Source organism: Diadema antillarum, unplaced genomic scaffold, assembly GCF_040938485.1.
Source record: "Diadema antillarum isolate AM-2024a unplaced genomic scaffold, OU_Dant_1.0 seq00001051_RagTag, whole genome shotgun sequence".
Lineage (NCBI taxonomy): Eukaryota > Metazoa > Echinodermata > Echinoidea > Diadematoida > Diadematidae > Diadema > Diadema antillarum.
The window spans coordinates 74,583-98,837 of record NW_027271881.1 but is presented as its reverse complement, the minus strand read 5'-3'; the positions used below and the strand labels follow the sequence as shown (position 1 = coordinate 98,837).

At 39.2% G+C, this 24,255-nt stretch overlaps 1 protein-coding gene across 1 annotated transcript in view; it reads left to right on the top strand.

Moving 5' to 3' along the window:
• The first annotated feature begins 915 nt into the window (after positions 1 to 915).
• The window catches only part of LOC139743156 (5'-3' exoribonuclease 2-like), a 43,985-nt gene continuing 20,645 nt past the window's right edge, over positions 916 to 24,255 (top strand). The window contains exons 1-18 of the mRNA XM_071653665.1: positions 916 to 1,063; positions 7,647 to 7,774; positions 8,636 to 8,809; positions 9,810 to 9,921; positions 10,890 to 10,979; positions 11,772 to 11,844; positions 12,272 to 12,322; positions 13,462 to 13,479; positions 14,067 to 14,156; positions 16,176 to 16,225; positions 16,570 to 16,641; positions 17,408 to 17,461; positions 18,009 to 18,088; positions 19,758 to 19,815; positions 20,291 to 20,446; positions 21,273 to 21,314; positions 22,396 to 22,488; positions 23,678 to 23,793. Of these exons, the coding sequence (XP_071509766.1) occupies positions 989 to 1,063; positions 7,647 to 7,774; positions 8,636 to 8,809; positions 9,810 to 9,921; positions 10,890 to 10,979; positions 11,772 to 11,844; positions 12,272 to 12,322; positions 13,462 to 13,479; positions 14,067 to 14,156; positions 16,176 to 16,225; positions 16,570 to 16,641; positions 17,408 to 17,461; positions 18,009 to 18,088; positions 19,758 to 19,815; positions 20,291 to 20,446; positions 21,273 to 21,314; positions 22,396 to 22,488; positions 23,678 to 23,793 (1,532 nt within the window). The 5' untranslated portion in view covers positions 916 to 988. The remainder of the gene's footprint in view (positions 1,064 to 7,646; positions 7,775 to 8,635; positions 8,810 to 9,809; positions 9,922 to 10,889; positions 10,980 to 11,771; positions 11,845 to 12,271; positions 12,323 to 13,461; positions 13,480 to 14,066; positions 14,157 to 16,175; positions 16,226 to 16,569; positions 16,642 to 17,407; positions 17,462 to 18,008; positions 18,089 to 19,757; positions 19,816 to 20,290; positions 20,447 to 21,272; positions 21,315 to 22,395; positions 22,489 to 23,677; positions 23,794 to 24,255) is intronic.

The following is a 24,255-nucleotide window of genomic DNA, read 5'->3' as shown; positions in this document are numbered from 1 at the left end:
TCTATCCTTCTATGAAGAGTGCTCGATAAGGAAGAGCTTTAGACAGAAGTATTGCAACAAGTTCACTCGGTTGACATCAGGTTCATCCGTATTTTATTGCTACTCGGAGTTTCATGCCACCTTCATTTAGGGGCAATCATCAGGCAATCATATGATTGCCTGATGATTGCCCCATGATTGCCCCTGATGATTGCCCCTAAATGAAGGTGGCATGAAACTCCGAGTAGCAATAAAATACGGATGAACCTGATGTCAACCGAGTGAACTTGTTGCAATACTTATATATATATATATATATATATATATATATATATATATATATATATATATATATATATATATATGTATATGTACATATATATACGTATATTTATATATATACATACTTCTTTTTTAATAGGTATGGAAGGAATGTTGAGGGACAGGAATTAAGGGGCAGTTAGGTAGTAATGAATGCACCTTGTAGGGAGCGGGGATGGTAATGTTTGGAATCGGGAATTAGGGGTTGGGAGGAGTGACAGAGGTGTATATCTAAATGGGGAGGGGAGAGATGATATGTGGATCTTTTTTGATTGTTTGGATAGTTGCAAAGGTATATTGTCAAGAATGGTAGTGAGGGAGAATTGGTTCGGGGATGAGTTTTATTTGAGATATGACAATACTTCCATCTTTCATTTTTTTTCCCTTGATCTCTCTCTCGTACTAGTACGGCACTACGGCACTGGGCACTGGTATCATCCAGAAAAAAAAAAAACGCCCTCTATCGATTACCGGTACACACACTGCGCACGCGATGCATGCTGCTTTGATGTTATGCATGCACTTTGCAAAAGCCGAAAAGCTAGCGTCCTTGTACTGCGCTGCGTGTTGTTTGTGAATTCACTTCTTAGTGCTGCAGCTGGGAAGAGCTTCAATCGTCCCCTACACTCTATCCAGAAAATTGAGAATCAGATTCTGTCGGTTTTGAATCACAGGGCTCTCAGCAACAATGGGAGTTCCAGCATTTTTCCGATGGCTCAGCAAGAAGTACCCGTCGATCATAGTTCACTGTGTGGAAGAAAAGGTAATTGTGTCGAGTTTTTTAAGGCACAGTCCCATTCATTTAGTTTTGTGCTTTTAATTTTGGAAGTTAGCTAAACCAACCATCAATGACAATGCAATTGATGCAATGTCAGTGGACGCCAGACTAACCTCATGTTGTTATTATTTGCAGCAGGGTTTGAGACTGGGGCATGCATGATTGTGTTTGAAAAAAAAAAACCCTGGAAATTTTATGACTTTATATAAATTTACATGTATGTAAATTACGTACATTCACGCAAGCCAAGGTCCTACTGATATAAGAGTGTTCTAGAGTATTACTGCGTCAGTAAACGGCCGTGCAGCTGTTCGCGGCAGGTACAACATACACGGTAATATACAGCAAAACACAGCATTGCACTGTTACATGCACACTACATAAATACTAACACACTAGCAATCAACAAAAACCAACCGATAAAATGGGCACGATCTCTGACGAAATTGAAATTTTCTCACCTAAATGACAACATATCGCATCCAAAATGAAATTTTCGGTACTTCTTAACATAACAGTTAAGAAACAATGGTCCAAGAAACTGGATTTTTTGTCGTTTTCTCGATGTTCGTGGATTTTGAAAACATATCCTCGCGTAAAATAGAATTTTCGCGAGCCGATGTGGGCCGCCATTTTTTTCGGAAAGTGGATGTTACCATCGCAAAAAAATGAGAAAAACACGAGAAAGACATCAACAAAACCGCCAGAATTGCGATCTTGTTTGCGGCCAATGCAATGGGAATTGGCGCTTACGCAATGTTCGCGAGACGTGAAGGCGTTCAGCTAATGCACTTGTCAATGTAATGACGCACCCCACTACCCCCGGACATGGGTGCGTCATGGTCATTTTTTGACTGACCACACGGGGTTTTTGACGCACCCCCACAGTCACTTTTTGACGGACCACACGGGGTTTTTGACGAACACCACAGTCACTTTTTTGACGGACAACACGGGGTTTTTGACGAACACCTAGGTCACTTTCTTGACGGACATCCTCGGTACATTTGACGCACCCCGTAAATACTGAAAGGATTTTTGCATACGCTTTATTCACGCAATTTCATTTTCTTTCGGTTCGTAAACACAATTTGTCAAAGTTTCGGCAAGTTTCCCTTACCCTGGCCCTGTAAGCACCGTACCGTCATTCACCGTACATCACTCTGCTGCTACGATATTCCGAATGTACAATTGTATGTGCATGCAATCCATAGTCACCTGGCCATGACTTGTCTGCAGATGCGCTGTATGTGCGCGGCCATTTCTAGTCCGGTTGAATGCAACACATGGACGATGTACGTTCGATGAGGAATAACGAGCACGCTGCTCACTTGCGATTTGCACAGCGTTAGCGAGCGAGTCGCGCACCACTAACACTCGACTTGCCTGCTACTATACTGCAGGTACGCGCAGTACGCACCACGCAACGGTATACCAAAGATCGTATACGGAATTCCGTATACGATCTTTGATTTTACTATTTAGTACTGTGAGGTTGAAATCGTTATATCGCTAAACAGTCCGTCTGGCTTGAGATTGAGTATGCGTGATTTCATGAGTTTGTTGGAAAGAAAATGTGAGGAGAAAGGGTGGCTTTTAAATCATTTGCTTGCCAGATTCGGGCAAGCATTTTTCCCTCTTAGGCCTACTCCAAAACGCTTCCCGACTTTGATTTTCACTTGCCGCGGGAAAGCGCTCACTGTAAATTCACTCGCGGTACGTACGTGTATCCGGTACTGGTAGCGTGCAAAAATGCGTGCAGTTTTCCATAGCCAAGTGCATACCATGACGCACCCCTCGGTTCAGAATAATGCGTGTTATTTTCCATAGCCAAGTGACGTACCATGACGCACCCCTCGGTCAAAAATTTGACGACAATGATGGGATTTTGACGCACCTCTCGGTCAAAAATATGACGGACATAGCTGGTAAAATGACGCACACCTGGGTCACAAATTTGACGGACCAAACGAGGAAATGACGCACCCATGTCCGGGGGTAGTGGGGTAAGTCATTACATTGACAAGTGCATAAAGATCGCGGAGCACGCGCGTATTGCATAGGGATTGTACATCGTGCCGCAAGCAGAAATACTACGTTGCATATCGCCCTTATCGGCGAAAATTGTGCCGGGTTTTGCCCTGGTAAATCATGAAAACTGCGTTGGTCAATGGTAAATTTCTTTCATGAAAACAATTGCGTTAATGAATAATCTTGTCTATGATATATGAAATGGTTGAAAATAATTTGCCTGATTTGTGTACAAGTTGGAAAAACTCTTAACAATGCTTAAACTGCCGCAAACGGGATATTTTACTCTAGTACTACTGTTTAACTGTGTAAGCTGAGCTGCCCACATTCAATTCGATCATGCATTGCATAATGCTGTCCATCATTTGACCGCTGACTGAGCTGCATCCGTGTAAAAACTGATAGACTACTCTCGATGCTTCCTGCTTTTGTATGCGGTGGAATCTGACACAGGAGGTCAAATCTATGTAGGCCCTAGCTTTGACCGAAAGATCGGTCTGTCTGTCCGTCGGGGAATGTTCCGCGGAGACTGCGTCTGGCTTCACGGATCCCCTCCATATACAGACCGAAGTCAATGATCCCAGCTCCTGTGTGGAGCAACGCGCACAGATCAAACGTTACGATAAACCAAATTTCAGACAGCTTTTTTACATTCAAACAAGTTTGACATGACATGACACATTATGCAGCAATATTTGGGGTTAATTTCTCACATTTTGCAATCGAAATACAGTAACGCGGTTATAATGCAGAAATTTTATCCATATCGCAACATCGCCGTTCGCTAGCCGTAGGTCGCCATTTTGAATCTGTAAACCAATCACATGCGAGGTACTTTTTTTAGTAAAAAAAACACTTAGAAACTACCTCGCATGTGATTGGCTAATAGATTCATACTGTATATTTCTGCAGTTTGAACGTGACGACGCGACGGGCTGGTTGATGTGTGTGTTTTGCGTTGAAAATTCTACCGAAATATTGGATTATTCATTAATCTGGTGAGTGTAGTCTATTCTTGAATAGTTGATTTAACTATTCAAGCTTAAATTTGCCGACCTAGGGCCGTGAATTAGACGCAATCGAGAAGGGTGAGGTACCTCACCCAGTTGTCCATAGAGACAGTGGTTAAGAACATCCACACAGCAATGGGTACTACAACCTTCCGTCTGTCTACGGAGGACAGCGTTAATGGCAAAATACAAAAGAGTCCTCCGGACAGACGGATCTTTCTGTGTAGCCCTAGCTAGGTGCGTTATTTATTGCAAATTGTGAGGGGATGACATTATCAATTCACTTTTTGCATATAAAGCAAGTGACCCAATGTTCGACATCCTAAGCAGCGGAAGCAAAATAGTGTGCATGATCCGAACGCTTGCGCTGCAACCGCTTGCGCTGCAACCATCGTTCGACCGCCTGTACTCATGAGTCATTGTTCGACCCCATATGTCCGTGCTTCGACATTTGCGACGTACCGCGCCGTGCGCTCGCCCTGCCTATGTGAATGTATTAGCGTGCGTGCCATGCGCGGGCGAAACTGTATACATAGTACATCGCACTCCACGCTGTGCGAGAGATTCAAAGCATTCACAACACGTTGCGATCGAACCACGGTGATACAGCAAATTCTGGCACGAGTGGCATGCAAAATATAAATATCGTGTAAACGCTCAAGTTATCTCAGAAACGGCTGCCATCATGGCTGTAAGTGTACACGCTGTACAGATTCAATGCAGATAAACAGACTAGTATTACTTCGAAACTTGGAATAAAATGAGTCTATATGTGTTGCTATGCAACTTTACTTACCCGTTTACTTACCCATTGAACTGATTTCGGGGGTCCGGCGGCGTGGCCCACTGTTGTGCTCTTCGGAACACGTGTGGAGGTAGTTGCATAGTTTGAATTTCGCACTTGATATGCACCATTTTTTATTCATGAATTTCAGTGAATTTTTATTTATAAGAGTGGTCTATTCATGGAACCCTGTCGAATCAAGGGCCACTTGCTTTATTCCTCAATTCATATTGACTGTTAAATAACTTTTTCTTGAAGTCAAATTTCACAATTTCATTATGTCATAAGTTTTCAGTGTCGTCAAATTTTGATTAAACTTTTACTGATTTGTACAACTATCGGCACCCGCACCAAGGTTAGACTTCTCGTGCCCAGGTTCGACCAAGCACAAAAGCATGTACACAACATATTGGTGTCATGGGTTTCTCCATGTAGCAGGCAGTCAAAGTTTGTAAAAGTTTACTTTTTCTTTTTACAAGTTGTACTTGTAAGCTAACTTTCATTTGTCCTGCAATTTCCCCTTTAAAACAGTGCAGTATCAACAATCATTCAGTTAATTTAACTACTACTACTAGATCTGCATCTGTTATCCTGGTGAAGCTGAGCGTCTTGTTGGTGTATGATCTATAGACGTAGGGAGAGACTACTCTCTGTGAACAAATATGCTTTTGCCACAATACCACTACCGTTACAGTACGCCTACTTGTTCTCAACTTGAAATTTGGGCATTGCTTCTCAAAAAAAAAAAAAGGCAAAAAAGAATCCCCATAACTTTATTTGTTACTTTTTATATTGTATTTTGTTGTACTTTTCTTGCCAGTGATGGTGTGACTTTTGGCACAAATGGTATTTTCTTCATACTGCTTGGAAGAGCATTGCACAGGAACTCTAATCTGAGCTTCCTCTGGTCTTTCAGTGATGATTGTGATTAATGTATAAGAGGATTAGACAGCAACAATGGCCTTGCAAGTCCTAGAGTCACTTGTTGATTCATGTACTCATCTACTTTGAGAAAGCTTTGAACTTCTTCTTTTTTTTTTAATCCCGTGGGCCCACTTTTGTGTATACGTATTGTAGAGTCTCATAAATAAAACTACAGTCAAACCTGCCTTAGCGGCCACCTGTCTATAGCGGCCACCTGTCTATAGCGGCCACTGAAAAATCCCCCCGAGAGAAAAGCCCTGTTAAAGACCCTGTGTATAGCGGCCACCTGTCTACATAACGCAGCCAGCGGCCACAAATTTTGTTTCCTGCGGTAGATTTTAACCTGTCTATAGCGGCCACAGAGCTGGTAATTCAGCGTGTTTTTCCTGATTTGTAGCTGTGCCAGTTGTTCATGGGCAATGTTAAGTGATCGCCACCGCTGTATTCATCACTTATTCAGTCATAATAATGCGCTAGTGTTAAGCTTTCTTCATGACTGTACAACATGCTACTGTGCAACAATTTCATAAACACGGGCATTGTTCAATACATAAAACACACGTGTGCATACGTACGCATGTACATGTACACTATGTACTTATAGATGTATTCAACGATGATACATGTACGTGTACATGTATAGGCAATTCACACTAGTAGTTGGATAACCTGTCTATAGCGGCCACCTGTCTATAACGGTCACTTTTTTCGTTTCCCTTGGGTGGCCGCTATAGACAGGTTTGACTGTATATTGGTGTCACACGTAAATCCTCCAAGCAGTCCTGAGATTTCACACTTAACTACCTATCACTAAAATACATGTATACAATTAACCATGAGTTGCAACTACATGTACTTGTGCTGTACAATAGGCAGTTTTGTATCAATGGTTACACTTACACATTGTACTCAGTGCTCAACATTAGCGGTGGCCTGGGGCCACTAAAAATTGGTGTCGCTGTCGGGTCACCAAACTTTCGAAAAGCATATATTTTGGTGGCCTGATTGAGCAACTAAGATTCAAACTTAATTGCTATGTTTCCTTTTATTTAGCATCATTGCTCTTCTCTTTTTGGCCACCAACATTTCAGATTTAATGATTTTAGTGGCCTGAACGGGCCACCAGTGAAAAAAGTCAGAGTCGAACCCTACCTTGATTCACACTGAGCAGTTGGTTAACTGTGTTATTAGTAAAGATATGTACTGAACAGTGTAATTTTTTTTATAACACTCCTGAACAGGTACCGAGATTATTTTGACAGATATATAAGTATGAATAGTCAAATTCCAAGCAATTTTTAAAGGAGACCCCCAGATGAATTCCGGACTTTCACATTTGAACACTACAATTAAGTTATACTCATATTACTGGGTACAGAGTGTTATAATGTACACTGATTGGGATGAAGAATGAGAATGTTTTCAAAAAATTCATCACAAATCACAATGAACAAGGATGATTACATGGCAGCTTCACAATAGAAACTTGTGAGTGGGGGTTCAAGGAAGCAGAACAACAGACTCCGCTCTTGATTCAATAAGCAACATTTATGTACATCAGACTCATCCAGATGTAATTCAGTGTTTGACTTTAACCTATCATCAAATATCAAATGCAAAATATGATATCACATTATCACACATTGTATTCATATTCTTACATTGTAAGTACCAGTCCAGAAACCTACAGTTTGTCCTTATTAAATGTTTTTCGTGTAGGTTATCTTTAAAAGCAAGGGTTAGCATTTTTGTTTCAGCCATGTCCCAGAAATCAAGTATTATACTATAATTTGTTCCTCCGTTCACTCTTTACATCAAGGTCAAGGAGGTTGATGGAGTCAGGATTCCACCAGACACGACCAAGCCCAACCCCAACGATGTTGAATTTGACAACCTCTACCTTGACATGAATGGTATCATTCATCCCTGCTGCCACCCTGAAAACAAGTCAGTATTTCTTCAAATACTGTACATATATTCTCACTAACACTTGTAACTTACAATGTAATACATTGTACTATCTTCTAGTATGCAATCTTAAGAGAGCATTTGATTTATTTTTTTCCATCAGGTATCACCAGTTATATGATTTTTTTAAAATCTCAATCATTGTAAAATCTCTCTTGTCCCGCATATTTATTGATATTATAGATATTATTGTTTTGTTTGTAATGAGGCCCCACCTCTCCTCCAGGGGCACTAGTGGCAGTCCATTTGTCAGCAAGCAACATGTTTGTTTTGTTTTTACTCTCTGTACTCTGCACACCTGGTACACTTGAGTAACTATAATGTATTCTGACTAGGCCAAGCATGACAAGAAATAATATTGCTTGGACATTTTGTCTCACCGTGAAGGATATCATATGCAGAAGCAATCAATTACTGGGGTTCATCCTTCGTGCTACTACTCCTAGATACAGATGATATTGAATGAAATTCCTTACAGCCACACCTGTTTTATGTATTTGCTTATTTTTTTCCTGTGGTCTATCAATTGACCATTACTACATTTCATAGATTAGCTCGGGTTGTGCAGTGATTTTACACCTCCATGTCTAATGCCCTTTTTTATTTGCTATTTTGTTTGATGCACAGGTATGTTATTTTGAGAACTTTAAATAATACTCCTATCAGTTTTATATAAATTTGATTCAGGAGACCTGCTTTTGTGCAAACAATTTCCATCTTATTTATTTTTTTTTTTTTTGTCCATGCTCTTATTCATGCACTAATTGTTTCCAATCAACTTTTAATATTCTACATGAGAAGACTCTTTCTGTATTTTTTATTTATTTTTTTGTACAACAGGCCAGCTCCGAAGAATGAGGATGAAATGATGGTCGCTATTTTCGAGTACATTGATCGCCTGTTCAGTATTGTGCGTCCGCGTCGCCTCCTGTACATGGCGATTGATGGAGTTGCACCTCGTGCGAAGATGAATCAGCAGCGGTCACGACGTTTTCGGGCATCGAAAGAGAGCAGGTGCAGTGTTCAAAAATACCACATAAACTAAGAGTCCTTTAACCCGTTGAGGACGAGTCCCAAGTATACTCAGGCAGGTGTCTATTTTGAAATGCATGTTGTAGCAAAATCAAACCGTCCTCAATGGGTTAATACAACACACAGCTAGAAGTACAGTCAGCCTTTCCTAATTTGACCTCACATAAGTCAAAAGATTGCCTTGAGAAGTTGAAGGAAAATTCTAAACTGGATTGTTATAAACATGCATTGATTCTATGTGTCAGTTGACATTCATGTAAGTTGAAGAATTTCCTACTGTCCCCTTGGCTTTGACTTAGGCAAGGTTGACTGTCTTGAATTCATTTATACGATACCAGTTCTGTGGAACATATGTTCTGTGGAACATCATATGAATGAAATGCAAGATATGTGTTATACTTCCAGTAGTTTGCAGTAAATGGGTTATGTCATGAGTAATGCCATAGCAAGTGTAGTTGCTCATTAGAATGTGACAAATTGTGTCTATCAGCCGAGGAGAATTATTTGGCCTGGTCAGTCACTTAGAACATTTTAGATCAGATCCTTGACCAGTGGCAAGATTGCATTTTGAGAAGTGAAGTCTTACAGTTGTTAGAGATGTGTATGCATTAAATGACAAGGGGAACTTAATCAAAGAAACTGAAAGGCTGAGGAAATTATATGAAGAATTTGAACCAATGCCCTGACCCCAAGAAATTCAAAAGAATAAACACAACAAGAGCAACAACTGTAAGAACAACTGAAATGTATAGTATGCTGCATATTGTGAAACAAATTGTGTACATGCATTTCATATGAAAATGTCACCAATTTGTTGAGCAATCAATCTACTTTATTGCCTCTTGCTAACCTCAATGTTGCTTGACCAAGCAGTAACATAGGCATTGCTGTGAAACAGATTGACTGCAAACATGAATTTCTGTAGTAATTACAAGCACCTCTAATTTTGTCCCCCCCCCCCCCCCCATTCAATTATCGACAGAGACAAAAGAGAAGATGAGGCGAGGATTCGGGCTGAGATCGCTGATCGTGGTGGCTATCTGCCTCCCCCCAAACCAAAGGAAAGCCACTTTGATAGCAATTGCATCACACCGGTGAGTGATACATCATATCAAGATTAAAAACAAGATATTATTTTGAAGGGTGAAAGTTCAGGTGTAAGTTTCTTCAATTTGTCTTACTTTACAAACGAAATTTGTTAAGATTGCAACTGGTGATCTGTAAATTAACAAACATGTCGAAAAAAAGGAACCAGTGGGACTCGAGCCTGTCATCTACTGCTTTCCAGGCAGCTATACTACTACCAGGCTGTCCCTGGTTGCTGGCAGTGACACAATGAGCATGGAACAATACCCAAGCTCCGAAATTCCGACAATGTTACGTTAAGTAGTCCAAAGCGGACAAGGCATATTAAATGATTCTGCCAGCAACCAGGGACAGCCTGGTGGTAGTGTCGCTGCCCGGTAAGCAGTAGATGACAGGTTCGAGTCCCACTGGTTCCTTTTTTCCGACATGCTTGTTAATTTACAGATCAGCAGTTGTGAACCTAACAATTTCATTTGTAGAGGGAGACAAATTGAAGAGACTCACACATGAATATCAAGATTGTTTGGGTAGAATTTGGTAGACATATTGACATCTCTGACACAGTTTCCATATTTATTCCCTCTTCACTCACGCAAGCTCTGGAGGATGTTCAGCACGCGAGAAACCATAGATTGCCCATTCTGTGGCTTTCAGGAGGTTTCCATGCTCTTCTGAAGATATATTCTGCGACTCTTCTACTAGCATCGTGATTATTTGTTATTATTCGTTGCCATGATTGTATCAGACACTCTCTTTGGATCATTCATAATGCTACATTAGAGAACTATTGCATCTATGGAGAAGTATGACAGTCACTAAAAACAAAGACATGAGAGTAGAAGAAATCCAATCTCTTTCAATTTTCATCATCAGTTCGTCCACCTTATTTGTGCTTCTTGTTGTTTTCTTGTTGGTGTAGAGTTCTTCCAATATGTGCTTCCTTGAAAGTCCATTTCCTGTACTTTCGTACTCACAGGGGACAGAGTTTATGTTCCGCCTCGCTGACTGCCTTCGGTATTACGTCACAGACAGGCTGAACAATGATCCGGGATGGAGGAATATCCAGGTATATTCATCACAAGAAGTAATATTCATGTTGCATCACAGCACTGTGTAATAGCTTTGTACGATATGGAAGAGCACCAGATGGTTCTGTTTTGAAAGAAAAAAAGAGTCCTTCAGGACGTTTTATTGTTTATAATTTAGTAAATTAATAACAATTGTCTAGCATTTTATTTTGAGGTCACTGCTTGGTGTTTGCATAGCTTAATCAGACAAAAAAAAAAAAAGCTGAGTGAGCTTTGATTTTTTGATGGAGGAAAAAAAGAAACAGCACTCGAGCTTAGAAGATCTAAAAATTACACTGTTACTGTTGAAAATGTGTATGGACAGATAATTATTCTAGTAGCTCATTACTGGATGGGTTTATTCTGAGACTTGGGTCTATGAGGAAAATTGGTGAGGGTGAATCTGGTCACCCTGAGTCTGAGATTTTCACATTTGGAACCACTGTGATGGTCACTGGAGTGCTGTATTTTGTTTTTAATGGCTTTATTTTTACTCGATATCAAAGACACTGGTAGCATGCAGCACCATATAGCACAAACATTGTCTAGCAATTCTTTTAGTCCTGGGCACCGTTTTCACAAAAGTTGTCAGTGTCTGACAATTTCAATAAAATCCTTGGTTTTGATTGGCTGAGAAACTCTGGCCACTGACTGTTACTATGGTGATTGTCAGAGACCGACAACTTGTCGGGGCTGACAACTTCCTTGAAATGGTGCCCAGGTCTCTTGGTGGAGATCAGGCTAACATAGGCTTTCCAGGACTCTTTCATAATTGTTTTGCAACCACACAGGTCATCTTGTCAGATGCCAACACACCGGGTGAAGGTGAACACAAGATCATGGACTACATTCGTCGACAGCGAGGTGGGTAATTTTTGTTGCTTTTTTTTTCTGTTTTCCATTGGTACATTGTCATTTTTTTTTAAATTTGCAACAGAATTGATTAACTATATTTGCTGCATTGCCCTAGAGTACCTTGTGCTATCTATGTAGGCCGCTCTTATTTCAAATTAATAATTTCTCTTTTTTTGTGCAAATTCTTTGTTAGGGTGTCTCCTTTTGCAAACTTAAATTACTGTGATATTGTCCTCCTATCTTGCCTGACTCACTGAAAAGTCTTTCGGATGGTAGATGTCATGCCTGATAAAATTTGTGAGAAAATTCATACGCTGACATAACTTTTGATGATGTGAGATCCTTCACCATGAGGGAGATATTTGTCTTCCATTGGAAGAGGCCAGTACTTTTTGCAGTGTCGTAAACTGACGATAGTTTGTCTTCCATCTTACAGCGAATCCTGACCATGACCCGAACACACACCATTGCCTCTGTGGTGCAGATGGTAAGTATGATCAGAAATTCAAACTTGCTTGTGCTTTTACAGTACAACCTTGTCAACTGTATGCTTGTGTTTGAAAAATTTCAGAAGATATTTGTTCCCCGTAGAAAGTTCCTGTGAAGGAAGGTGAAGTGAAAGTGAAGTGTAGCCCCAAATCCACTCTCTTCAGACTAATTTCTCCTCGAGATGTATGTAATGGTTGCCTTTGCTGGTAGAAGGACCTAGCATGAAATTTGGACCCCAAAATCGAAGTTTGGTTTCCGAAATAATTCGACAGAGTTTTGAAAGCTGTTTCATGGGATGGAACTATCTTTACTTTGTGATTTTTAGAGCTTGCAAGCCTTGAGGCCCTTCTGTCGGGCAGGCGATGATATACGAATTCAAATTAAACAGAGATGACATCATATACCAATTACTCCCTTTCTTGTAATGCAGCATTTTTGTTTCAAATGAGTCATTCAGAAAATATAAGAAAAGAGAAAAAGATCTTCATTTCATTTAATTTAATTCATTTTCACTTTCATAATTGGTTTACAAAATGTGCATAAAAAAGACAAACAGACAAGAATGCATGGTATTAAATATGATAGTTGCGGAATCATGAGAAGCACAAAGGAGGCTTATTGAAAATGATCCATTAACAAATATCGTGATGTAGATATGTGTAATCATTTATATTCATTTGTAATTGGATTGAAACAAACATGAATGCAAAATGCAATAAAATTCATGACAACTTGAAATCAAGTCATTGCTGTTCAGTCATTTTCCTGAACGGCAGTTTGTCTATAGCATATTCTAACTGTCTTAAAATATTTTAAAACTGTAATTGTGTTTGTCCTATTAATGTTGTGTTTGAAAGTCTTTTGCATGATGGGTTAGTAGCACTGACAGATATGACAAAGTTAGTACCAGAGGTGTCACATTTCTTGTGTGTAGCATATTACTGTGTGTGTTCCTCTATAAACGAATATTTTGACCAAAATTTCCTGCAGTACCACAAACGATGATGCTTTTAAGGCATCGAAGTGCCTTACCCTTTACTAATAGGAAACACCAAGTCTCAATCACCTTTCATTGTCAAATCTTAATGTCCCAATTAGTAAATTTCTCACATTTTGTTTTTTTTTTCGAATCAACAGCTGATCTGATTATGTTGGGTGAGTACCATCAAACTATTCATATTCTACTATAGTCATCATATGTTCCTTTATCATGTTGTTTGCTGCAATTTTAAATCTTGCAGGAAAATTAGGTGCAGGAGTATTACAATAAATGAAAAATTCATGTGACTACTTTAATGCAATATGCATCAGAGTTTCCATGGAGTTAGGTAATGGGTAACCATTGTCACAAACAAATCTGAGGAGAACAGTTTGGTTAAGACTGCATGCAGGAAAAATAAGCTGCTCTTCAATTTTGCCTTGTCCTTAATTCAGTCCACAGCATGTCAGTTGTGATATTGTGTATGGTTTCTGTCTGTCGTCGTTGACATATCAAACTTAAAGTTTGTACACATGAGCATATTTACATACATCAGCATACAAACTTATAAAAAAATGTTAAGTTGTCTGAATCTTTAATAATCAAGGTTTACTTTAAAGAAAGCAATGTGCCATAGATATTAAATATGCACCCATTACACTTTTTTTTTTCTATGCTGGAAAAACAATATTGTATGTACTGGAGTGGGGAAGACATTTGACCATTGAGAAAATAAAAAAATCTCTTGTGATTGTGTATGTAGGTCTGGCAACTCACGAGGTGAACTTCACCATCATTCGGGAGGAGTTCAAGCCAAACCAGAGGAGGCCCTGTGAGCTGTGCAATCAAGAAGGTAAAAACGGTTACACCAAACTCACAATTCATGCTTATTTTCTGGTAGTAGAATTTTTGTCATTATTTCCTTCACCAAAAATGATATGTTTTTTGTTGTTGTCTGTGTGCCTGTTTGCAAAATAACTCAAAAAGTTGGGAATGGATTTGGATGAAATTTGCAGAAAATTTTGATTATGACACAGGGAATAGATGAGTAAATTTTGGTAGTGATCTTTGAATTCTTATGAATTTTTGAAAGATTTTTTAATCTTTTGGCAAATAGGGTCATTGAACTTGGCAGTTCAAGCTGCGCGTATTTGTGGTTTGCGCACGCCCACTAAAGCGCGTGGTTACTGGTCCGCTGCTTCAGGCGCCGTGCAGCAGAAGCTGATATGAGGTAAACACAAGGCTTCTTTATCATTGGGAAATTCGGTGATTTTCATCATGCGTGTATGGGTGGTAATGAGCTGCTTTGTGGAGGTTGGGTTGTAGGATTGGCCAAGGAGGCGAAAAAAAAAACCCTCCCCAAAACTAGAAAAGTACTCTCCAAGTGAAGTGCTTTTCTACTTATCTTTTTATTTGTATTCATTCATTTTTATGCCTCCGCCACGAAGTGGTGCCGGAGGCATTATGTTTTCGGGTTGTCCGTCCGTCCGTCCTTCCGTCCGTCCGTGCGTCGTAGCGTCCGTCTGTCCGTCCGTCTTTCCGTCCGTCCGTAATGAATTTTGTGGACAAGGTAACTATCAAAACCTGTTGAGGTATCCTAATGAAACTTGGCATGTATGTGTATTAGGGGGTGAAGTTGTGCCTATCAACTTTTGGGTGCACGTGCTCAAGGTCAAAGGTCAAAAGGTCAAGGTCAAATACATAGAATTTCACTATTTCCACCATATCTATGCAATGCCTGAAGATATTTTCTTGAAACTTAGTGTATACATGTATTACCCAATTTAGATTCTCTGGTGAAAGTTTGGGTCATGAGGTCAAAGGTCAAAGGTCAAAAGGTCGAGTAAAAGTATTAAAACGTCTTTTTTTCCTGTGTAAATTGGAAAATTGTTCAAGGTATCTTCATGGAACATAGTATATACATGTACTGACTGGCAGTGATTATCTAGAGAATGTAGGGATCATGGGGTCAAAGGTCAGGGGTCAAAGGTCAAGTGCAACACTTCAAAATTTTACTATTTCCCTCGTGTTCATGCAATGCCAGCAGGATTATTATTTTTTTTTTTTACACTTGGTGTATGCATGTGTAACTTAATAGAAATTCTCTGGAGAGTTTTTTTTTTTCCTTTCTTTTTTTTATTGCCTCAAAGGTCAAAAGGTCAAAGATCAAGTGAAAGTGCTGAACTAACTTTTTCCTCCATATTGGAAGTGGCTCAATTTATTGTGAAACTCACTGCATATTTATGCATGTTCTACCTGAAAGTGATTATCTTATGAATTTTAGGGTCAAAGGCCAGATGAACATGGTAACAATTTACTATTCAGTACAGAAATTGCACTTTTTCTCCATACCGGTACCATGAAAATTACTCAATGCATAAATGTATGAATGGGTCAAAGTCAAGTTAAAGTCCTTAGATCCCCAAATACATGCTCTCCTATTCATCCAATTAAACCAAGGTCAAGGAAGGTGAACATTCAACACATTTGTGACAAACTTGTCATTTCAATATTTTGCCAGTTTTGTGAAAATGTAATCACACATTGTCTACATGTACTATCTAGACCTATTAGGAGAATCATGCATTATGGCGGAGGCATACCAGTCGCCATAGCGAAATTTCTAGTTTTATTTATTACTGAACTAGTGTAATCACTTTTTACATATATTTGATGTCCAATTTTGTACTGTATTTTCATTAAGTGCTAAAAGCAGCATGTGTAATCCAATTTCCTGTGTGTGTAAGTCTGTTGTTGCAGGAAACTTTCATCAGTTGTTGTTTTTCTTTATTTACGGCTTTCATCAGCCTCTCGTGATGTGTTATATAATTGATTTATTTTCTGTTTTTTTTTTTTCTCTCTCTCTGTTCAGGTCATGAAATGAAGGAATGCCAGGGTCTGCCAAAGGAAAGGGCTAATGAGGTGAGAAATTGACTTTAATCAATGTGAGTACAAGTTTAAAGCTGAAATAGAAGCAGAACGACCATTTCTGGATTTACCGAGAGGGCCTCATTTTGTCATTGTTTTTTTTTAGTAAGACATCAGCCAAAGAGCAACAAAATTTGTCAATTTTTTGAAAAATATATTCGCTGACATGTGTCCTATCAAAGAATGTGCATATTTCATATATAGTCTTTTGGTTTGCTATGTGCATTCTGATCTTGCTCTTTAACTCTTGAAAGGAAATGTTTGACATTCCTGGTAAAACACAAAGCTGAAATGGCAAATAATTAAAGTGGCACATCATGTCTTCTTTCACCTCTCAGCTGGATACTGTGCCAGTCCCCATGGGAGCGGAAACGGAATTCATATTCCTGAGACTCAATGTTCTCAAAGAGGCAAGTAGACATTCTTTAAAAGTGATTTTCATGCAGTCTTTTCAGGAAGCTGTCAACAATAAGAAATGTCCAAGAAGCATATCCTATTCAGGATTGGTTTTGCAATGCTTCTTGCTAGCTAGTGAAAGTGCGCTTTCATTTTGTGTCCTGATTTGACAAAGACTTTTATCACTAAGTTCTTCTTGAATCTCAAAGTTTCATCTGTGGAGAGTGGCAGACATCAATTTGATAAATTTCACCTTTTTGTATCAACTCCATTACCTATTAGACTATGAGAACCAGATCTCTTTGATGAATTGTTAACTTTCATGTACTAGTAGTTAACCTTTCATCTGTTGTCATTTAGGTTGACATATGTTGACAGATGTTACACTGGTATGTCTCGTGTGAACTTCATATATTGTTACCATGAATTAGACTGTTGCAGTGTATTTTTAAGATATATTGCCAATCCAATCTATAGAGCCTCTCTCCATACAAGATAATTGTATCACAACCACTTGAAGAATATGAAATGCATAGAAGAGTTTAAATCTTGTGTGATGATCATGGATGGATTGCAGTTTGTACATAAATAGAATTTGAAATATTATATGAACCTCTGTGTGTTCACAGATTTGTGATGTATTGCATGTAAGTGATCTCCCTAATTGTCAAGCTTGCTCAATATCTTTTTAATAAAACCATTGGTCATTAGAAGACTTATTCTCATCGCGCAAATTGTAACTCATCCAGGTCATTGCTCTGAAATTCTTTTCCCCCACAGTACCTGGAGAAGGAGCTATGGATGAGTGGACTGCCCTTTCCGTTTGATCTGGAGGTAAAATATAGGGAAATCCCCTGAGGCTTTGTCATGTGCAAATAATGACATGAATTCATGCGCATTTCTTACACAGTACATTTTTGTGTCTTTGAGCTGTTGACATATTGAATGTGTTATGTAATGTTGGTATGAGCAGATCATGAATGTCCACTGTAGTTGCAATAACAATAATTTGCATTTTAAAAAAGACCAAATTTTGTTCTCAGTCATTGAATATAAGTATATATGTATTCAAATAAATGTGGATGAGCAAAATCAGAAGGGAATCATGAAATTGTACTAGGAATATACATGTACAGGCTGTAAATGAACCTTCGTTGGTTTGATGTATTGGACTTGTGTACAATACGATTCCATTTACTGAAAATATTGTGTCAGGAATATCATTGTTAAGATTGTTGTTATGGAATTTGTAACTTGAATTTTCACTATTAGTTAAATCTAGTACCTCATTAATAAAACTTCTTCATGACATAATATCAGTTGATTCTTTTTTTCTTTTTAATGCTTTGACCATCATTGGCAATCATTTTTTCCATGACAGAGGGCCATAGACGACTGGGTTTTCATGTGTTTCTTTGTCGGCAACGACTTTCTGCCACACTTGCCATCATTGGAAATCAGGTAATCTCATTTAAATTACATTACCTTCTGTTAAGTAGGGGATGCTTTCTTGATGTAATATGAAATGTAGTTGCCCAATCTATAGTATAGAAGATATTATACGAATAATTTATGAGTTGTGAGTGCATAGGGCACGAATATCGCACGAGGCGCGAGATAAGCCACTGGTCTATTCAACAAGGCGCGTAGCGCCGCGTTGAATAGACCAGTGGCGAATCTCGCGCCGAGTGCGGTATTACGTGCCCCAATGCACGAACAAAATCATAAATTATTCGTTTTATACAACACCTTGTCCACAATCACTGTACTAAATTAGTGACTGCTAACTCAGGAAGGCCCAAAAATAAATGTAACAATTAGGCCGAGAATTGTAAACCACCCTGTGTACTGCTTTCAAACACTCGTCATGATTCGACCACACAGTCACAGGAATCACAAACTCCGCAGGGTCTATACCCATTGTACGCTAACGTTAGATCGAGTTAGGCCTGACTGTTAAGCCTACCTGAGATGTCGGTAGATCTAGTACTAGGTCTAGACTTTCTCCATTTCCGAAAATGATTTTGTATAAAAACACAGAAAAATAATCAAATTACGGTTTCTCAACTTGAAATGAAGTCTTGATTTTGGGATCACTGTGGTCCACGTAGCAGATCAGAGTCAAAACTAAAAACACAGCAGTAGGTAGGCCGCAATACATGCAACTAGCTAGGTAAAGTAGCTGCGCGTACTGCAGTACTCCGCCGGCCGCGACTGGCCTGTTTACCGGCAGCGCATCGCAGCGCAGCCGGCCAGCACGTACAATGTAGTTTGCTGGCGCTTTGCTGCTGTGAGCCACAGAACTCTGTGAGCCGATTACCGAGCGGCCATGCATTAGTAGCCCCCTACGAAGCCGTGCTATAGTACCTTCGAGCTGTGCAATAGGCCCATGCCAAGGGCCTATTGTATGGCTGTCACTCTCAATGAGTTTGGTAGGTATTTTCTATTGAATGTCATGTGACATGTTCTTGGCCAATCACAATTCGACATCATTCTGAGGTGTTGTATAACAAGTTTTATTTTATTGCATGTTTTCTTCAGACCAACATTCAATACTTTCATTGTTTTCCTAGCATGATGATACAGGTCTAGGCATATTTGGCTTTCCTGCAGTGTGAGGTGGAGTAATCTCTGAATCAGTATTGAGTGCATGTGACATTGATTTATGATTTGATTTATGGATTGATTTTTTCCCCCCATATACATGTATATCCTTCTGATAGGTTGATGTTTGATTTTCAACGAGCAAGCAGAATAGTATTTAACAAGACTTTCCCCGCTGTTTAGAGTTACAATTACAAAAGTATTTTGAATAACGAAGGAGTACTATTGTGGGGAGAGTGTGCAGCTATGAATAGATGTTATGCTGTAGCTCTCTCTAAGTAGAAGTAACTGTTACTTTCGACCATGTGAAGAATGGCTAGTTTTGTTTTTGTTTGTTTGTTTGTTTGTTTGTTTCACTTAGAATATTTCAATACAAAGTAGAGAGCTGCAGGAATTATGTTTATTCTTGATAATGTTTGCCATGTTTAGATGTCTACAAGTCACAGAAAATCAGTGCGGGGAGCATTTTCACTGTGTGTTTCAACTTGGGGTTTTGTTTTTTTCTTTTCTTTTCTGATGCCTGAAGGGAGGGAGCAATTGACCGTTTGATACGCCTGTACAAGAAAGCTGTTTACAAAACCAAGGTAAGTGGAATTGAGGCTGCCTGCCCAATGCTGTCACCATTATACCAATTGCTCTCAACAGACACAGAACTATCCCTTAGACATAGATGTGCCACTTTTGGTCAAATTCTAGGTATTCATTCAGTCTTATCTCACACTCATCCCAACTCAGGCAAATCAATTGCAGATTCTCTTCCACTCTTCAGAGGGCCAAGTTTTTGGGAACAGGTTGATGTATTTTGCCCTTTCTCGTAATAGCCTCGTTAAGCAAAGTTTATGATATTAACATTTTTCCTCAAAGCAATCAAACTTTCAAGCCATGTGCATTTCATATTCCTGTAGCTATTTAGGCATTTTTCACATCAGTAAGATATAAATGTTTAGTTATAATGTCTTACATTCACACTGCAAGTGCTTTGTCCATTTGACTGAACTCAGCTAGCATTTTCTACATTTAATCAGCAGTTAATGTAAGTTGTCACTATATTGTTGCCAGGGTTACCTGACAGAAAATGGAGTTGTCAACCTCAGCCGCGTCCAGCTCATGATGACCGACCTTGGAGAAGCAGAGGACGAAATCTTCAAGAAGCGACGAGTCACTGAACTGGGATTCAGGCAGAGGAACAAAGAAAAGAAGAGGCGGATGCAGCAGGTAGTAATGATGATGATGAGTTGATGATGAGTTGATGATGAGTTGATGATGAGTTGATGATGAAGTGATGATGATGGTGATGATGGTGGTAATGGTGACGATGATGGTGATGATGATGGTGATGATGATGGTGATGATGATGATGGTGGTGATGGCGGTAATGGTGACGATGATGGTGACGATGATGGTGACGATGGTGATGGTGATGGTGATGGTGATGGTGATGATGATGATGATGATGATGGTGATGATGATGATGGTGGTGGCAGTGATGATGACGATGGTGGCAATGATAGCGATGATGGTGATGATTGAGGGGTCTCAAGTAGACATATTGGTTTAGGCCATAGTTGACTTGAAATCAGTATAAGTTGAGTGAGATTATAGAGTATGTTGGAGATGCACATTATAACTTCACATCATATCAATTATGGTTTCTTTTTAGGATATCAAATATTGAAGGAATTTTTCTAAACTTTTTTTTGTAACAAACAATGTTAAGCAAAGATTTATGACATACCTATACATTTTTTGAAATATTATTTGCAATTACTAAATCCTCTCAGTTTGGCTCAAAGTTTTCGGTTTGAGATCAAATGTTAGAAGGCCAAGCATTGTCATTTAAGATTTATGTAGGGTTTATTCTATGTGAAGCATCATATGAAATTTGTGTTCTTGTCCCTCAGCAATAAATTTGGCAGTGCTTCTCATATTGTAGTACAATATTGTGTATACAAATGTTGTCATCGTCCTTTCATTTGCCACGTGTTTCGATATGAGCATGACCTTATGTTTTGTCATGTCTGCTTGTCCGCAAATTTTACAGTCTGCTCCAGCTTTTGTTCCTGGCGGTGTGCTGGCCCCAACAGTGAGTACATTACAATATCTCTCCACCTTACCAATAGTCTGCTTGTGGTAGTGCAGTGATGTACTTAACATCAGCAGTGCTTCTTGGAGACTACCTTTCTTAACTTCACAGAGTTGTGAATGAAAGGAAGAAAAATTGGTCTCAGTAATTGGAATGGATGTCTATAGAATAAGTTGGGACAAAGATTTGTAACACTTGATTTCGGTACTTGTTGTTGCTACTGATGTGTTGTTTGTCAAATTTTTCATCGCTTTCGGGATAACTTCAAATTCATATGACATTTTTGTCCCATTAGTGCCATTATTGACAACAATTCTGTGGTAATCTCCTAGTTTACTGAGGCAGCGAAAGTCAAGTCAGTGGTTGTAAGCCCATAGGCCTTGACACCCAAGCATATCAGCTGGATTTTGTGTATTTGACCACGTTACTGGGATATTTCCCTGCTCTCTGTGATTGAACTGAAGTAGGTTCTTTTAAATGCACGTGGTTTAGCTCTCCTGCACTCTGGACCAATGGCTTTTAAGATCTTATATTATTTCTGCAAATTTCACAAAATTTTGTGTGGTTGAAGAATAATGTCTCCCGACATTATGTGAAATCTTATGGTGAATCACCTCAGAGTTTTTAAAAATGAAATGAAACACTAAGTCCTTGTCACTTGAGAATACGCTCCCCTTTTGTACTAAGAATAATAGGTAGAATTTTTGGGGGGTCTGAATAAATGCACTGAAAATCTCTTGTATTGTTTTCCCCTCCATCAGAAAGAAGTTTTCAGTTCTTTTATTCTGAGGAAAAGTCTGAATCACCTACCTCTACAAGATGCCAGCTTGTGACAGCGATATAATAATCAGGGTTGCAAAAAAGGGACTCGCAAACTTTAAGTCTCCTCTGAAAGACTTGGCAACAGGGATAAAATGAGTACTGCTGCCGGACTGCAAGTTGAACCTTGTATGTTTATGGAAGCCCACTGACAGCCTTTTCTGCTTGGTCTTAAACTTGACTCGGCCACGGCAGCTCCAACAGTCATGTGGTATTGTCATATTTTCCCATCCTTCTCCTCTCAATCTGTTTCCCACTGCAGGCTGCTGGTGCTGCGCCTTCATCTGGCTCAGCGCAACAGATCCTGGACCAGCGCAAAGAGGCCCGAATGTCATGGAGGGACAGGGCTAACCAGGTAAGATTATATGGAGTTAACAAGCTTTATGCACACATCTCTTTTTTATTTTTGTCAACACATGCATGCACTCATGCACATTTATAGTTGTACATCCTACAGACCAACATAAATATTGCATCCTTCATATTGCACATTTGCACACATATACATATACACACAAATACTTAGATATGCAGGATACAGCATGCATACATATATTCTCAAAATAATTTTCTTGCTCTTTTTAATGAGGTTAAAGTGATGGTACAGTATTGGTGGAGATGAGAATTGGGCTTTTAACTTTTTGCGAGATACCAAGAAAACACTTATGATATAGTACAGAGCATACCATTTTAAGAGGAGTTCAAAGTTTATTTGATGAGGATCGGGTTTGGAATGACTGAAACATCCAGAAACAAAGTAAAACAAAGCAATCGTAATAAAGTGTGGGTCCCACACTTTATTAGAATAGCTCTCTTTTGGAAATCTCACCATTTGAAAGCCAATTTTCATCAGGTAAACATTGAGTTCCTCATAGAATTACATGCTCTTTCATATTTCACAAGAGGTTTCTCATTATTTCACCAAAAATGTTAGAAACTCGAAATTAGGTCTCAACCAAAACTGTACAATCCCTTTAAAGAGAATTCATGTTTTCATCTTTTTGGTGATTAGTTATCAATCGAATGCAATGTTTACTGCACAGTGATAAAGGATACAGGATTATGTCACTGATTTATGAAGAATTTTGGTATTAAATGATCAAGCAAACCCTGCAGATGAACAAAGATATGTAACCATGGTATTGAAAACTCTGCCTCGTGTGTGTACAAAGTGGTGACGATAGCTGGAATGAGTTTCTGTGGCCCAAAGGGGAATAACAGAGTGGCCAGATCTCCCTGATTCTGCAAGAATTTTCTATAACATGCATTTCTCATTGACACCTGCCTGAGTATGCTTGGTACAAGTCTTCAATGGGTTAATCATCCCTTCATGTCCTGACAGTAGTACAAAGCATGCCTAATTTTGGAATTAATTCTGCCCATTTAAGTCCATATGGCACACAAGCAAATAAAGCCACTTGGATATTGACAGGGTAGGTGTGGTCTGTTGGTCTTGGCCAATCTTTCCACACAGTCAACATGCTTTAGAGAAGAGAAAGAAAAGTTTCCTGTTTTTTGAGACTTGCGACGTTTCCCTCCCCTAGGATGCTGCCAGTGAGCTGAGGGCGTCATTGACTGGAGGCGGCAACGAGCCGAGGGGAACCAAGCGACCACACAGTCAGGCAGAAGAGGAGGATGAGGATAAGGATGATACAGTGAGGTAAGTACATGTATGTGTGTGTGTGTGTGTATGTGGTGATTAGGTTGTAGTACTTAATAGCTATAGAATGTAGTGGCACTCCATATTTAGGCTGACTTGGATATATGTGACCCTGCACCACAAAACAAACAAAAAGTCGCCAGACATAAATTTTTAGTTAAGACCATATTCTCAAAGAACAGACTTTAAGCTTTAAAATGATATATAACTCAAATCAAATGGACTCTTTTAACCTATCTAAATATCGGAAAGAAAGCACAAACTCAGGAAAAGTGTGAACTGAGAAAAGAGGCTCTGAAGTACAGTGTCTATTCAAGCGCTTAATCTTTACCAAGCCGTGCTGGCTGTGCGATGAATTGGACAAAAAACAGGAAGTAAACCACCGGAGTAACAACAATGAAGGGATTATTAAATTAAACTGAAATTTAGCATGCCTCATTAACACATTCTGTCCATAATTAT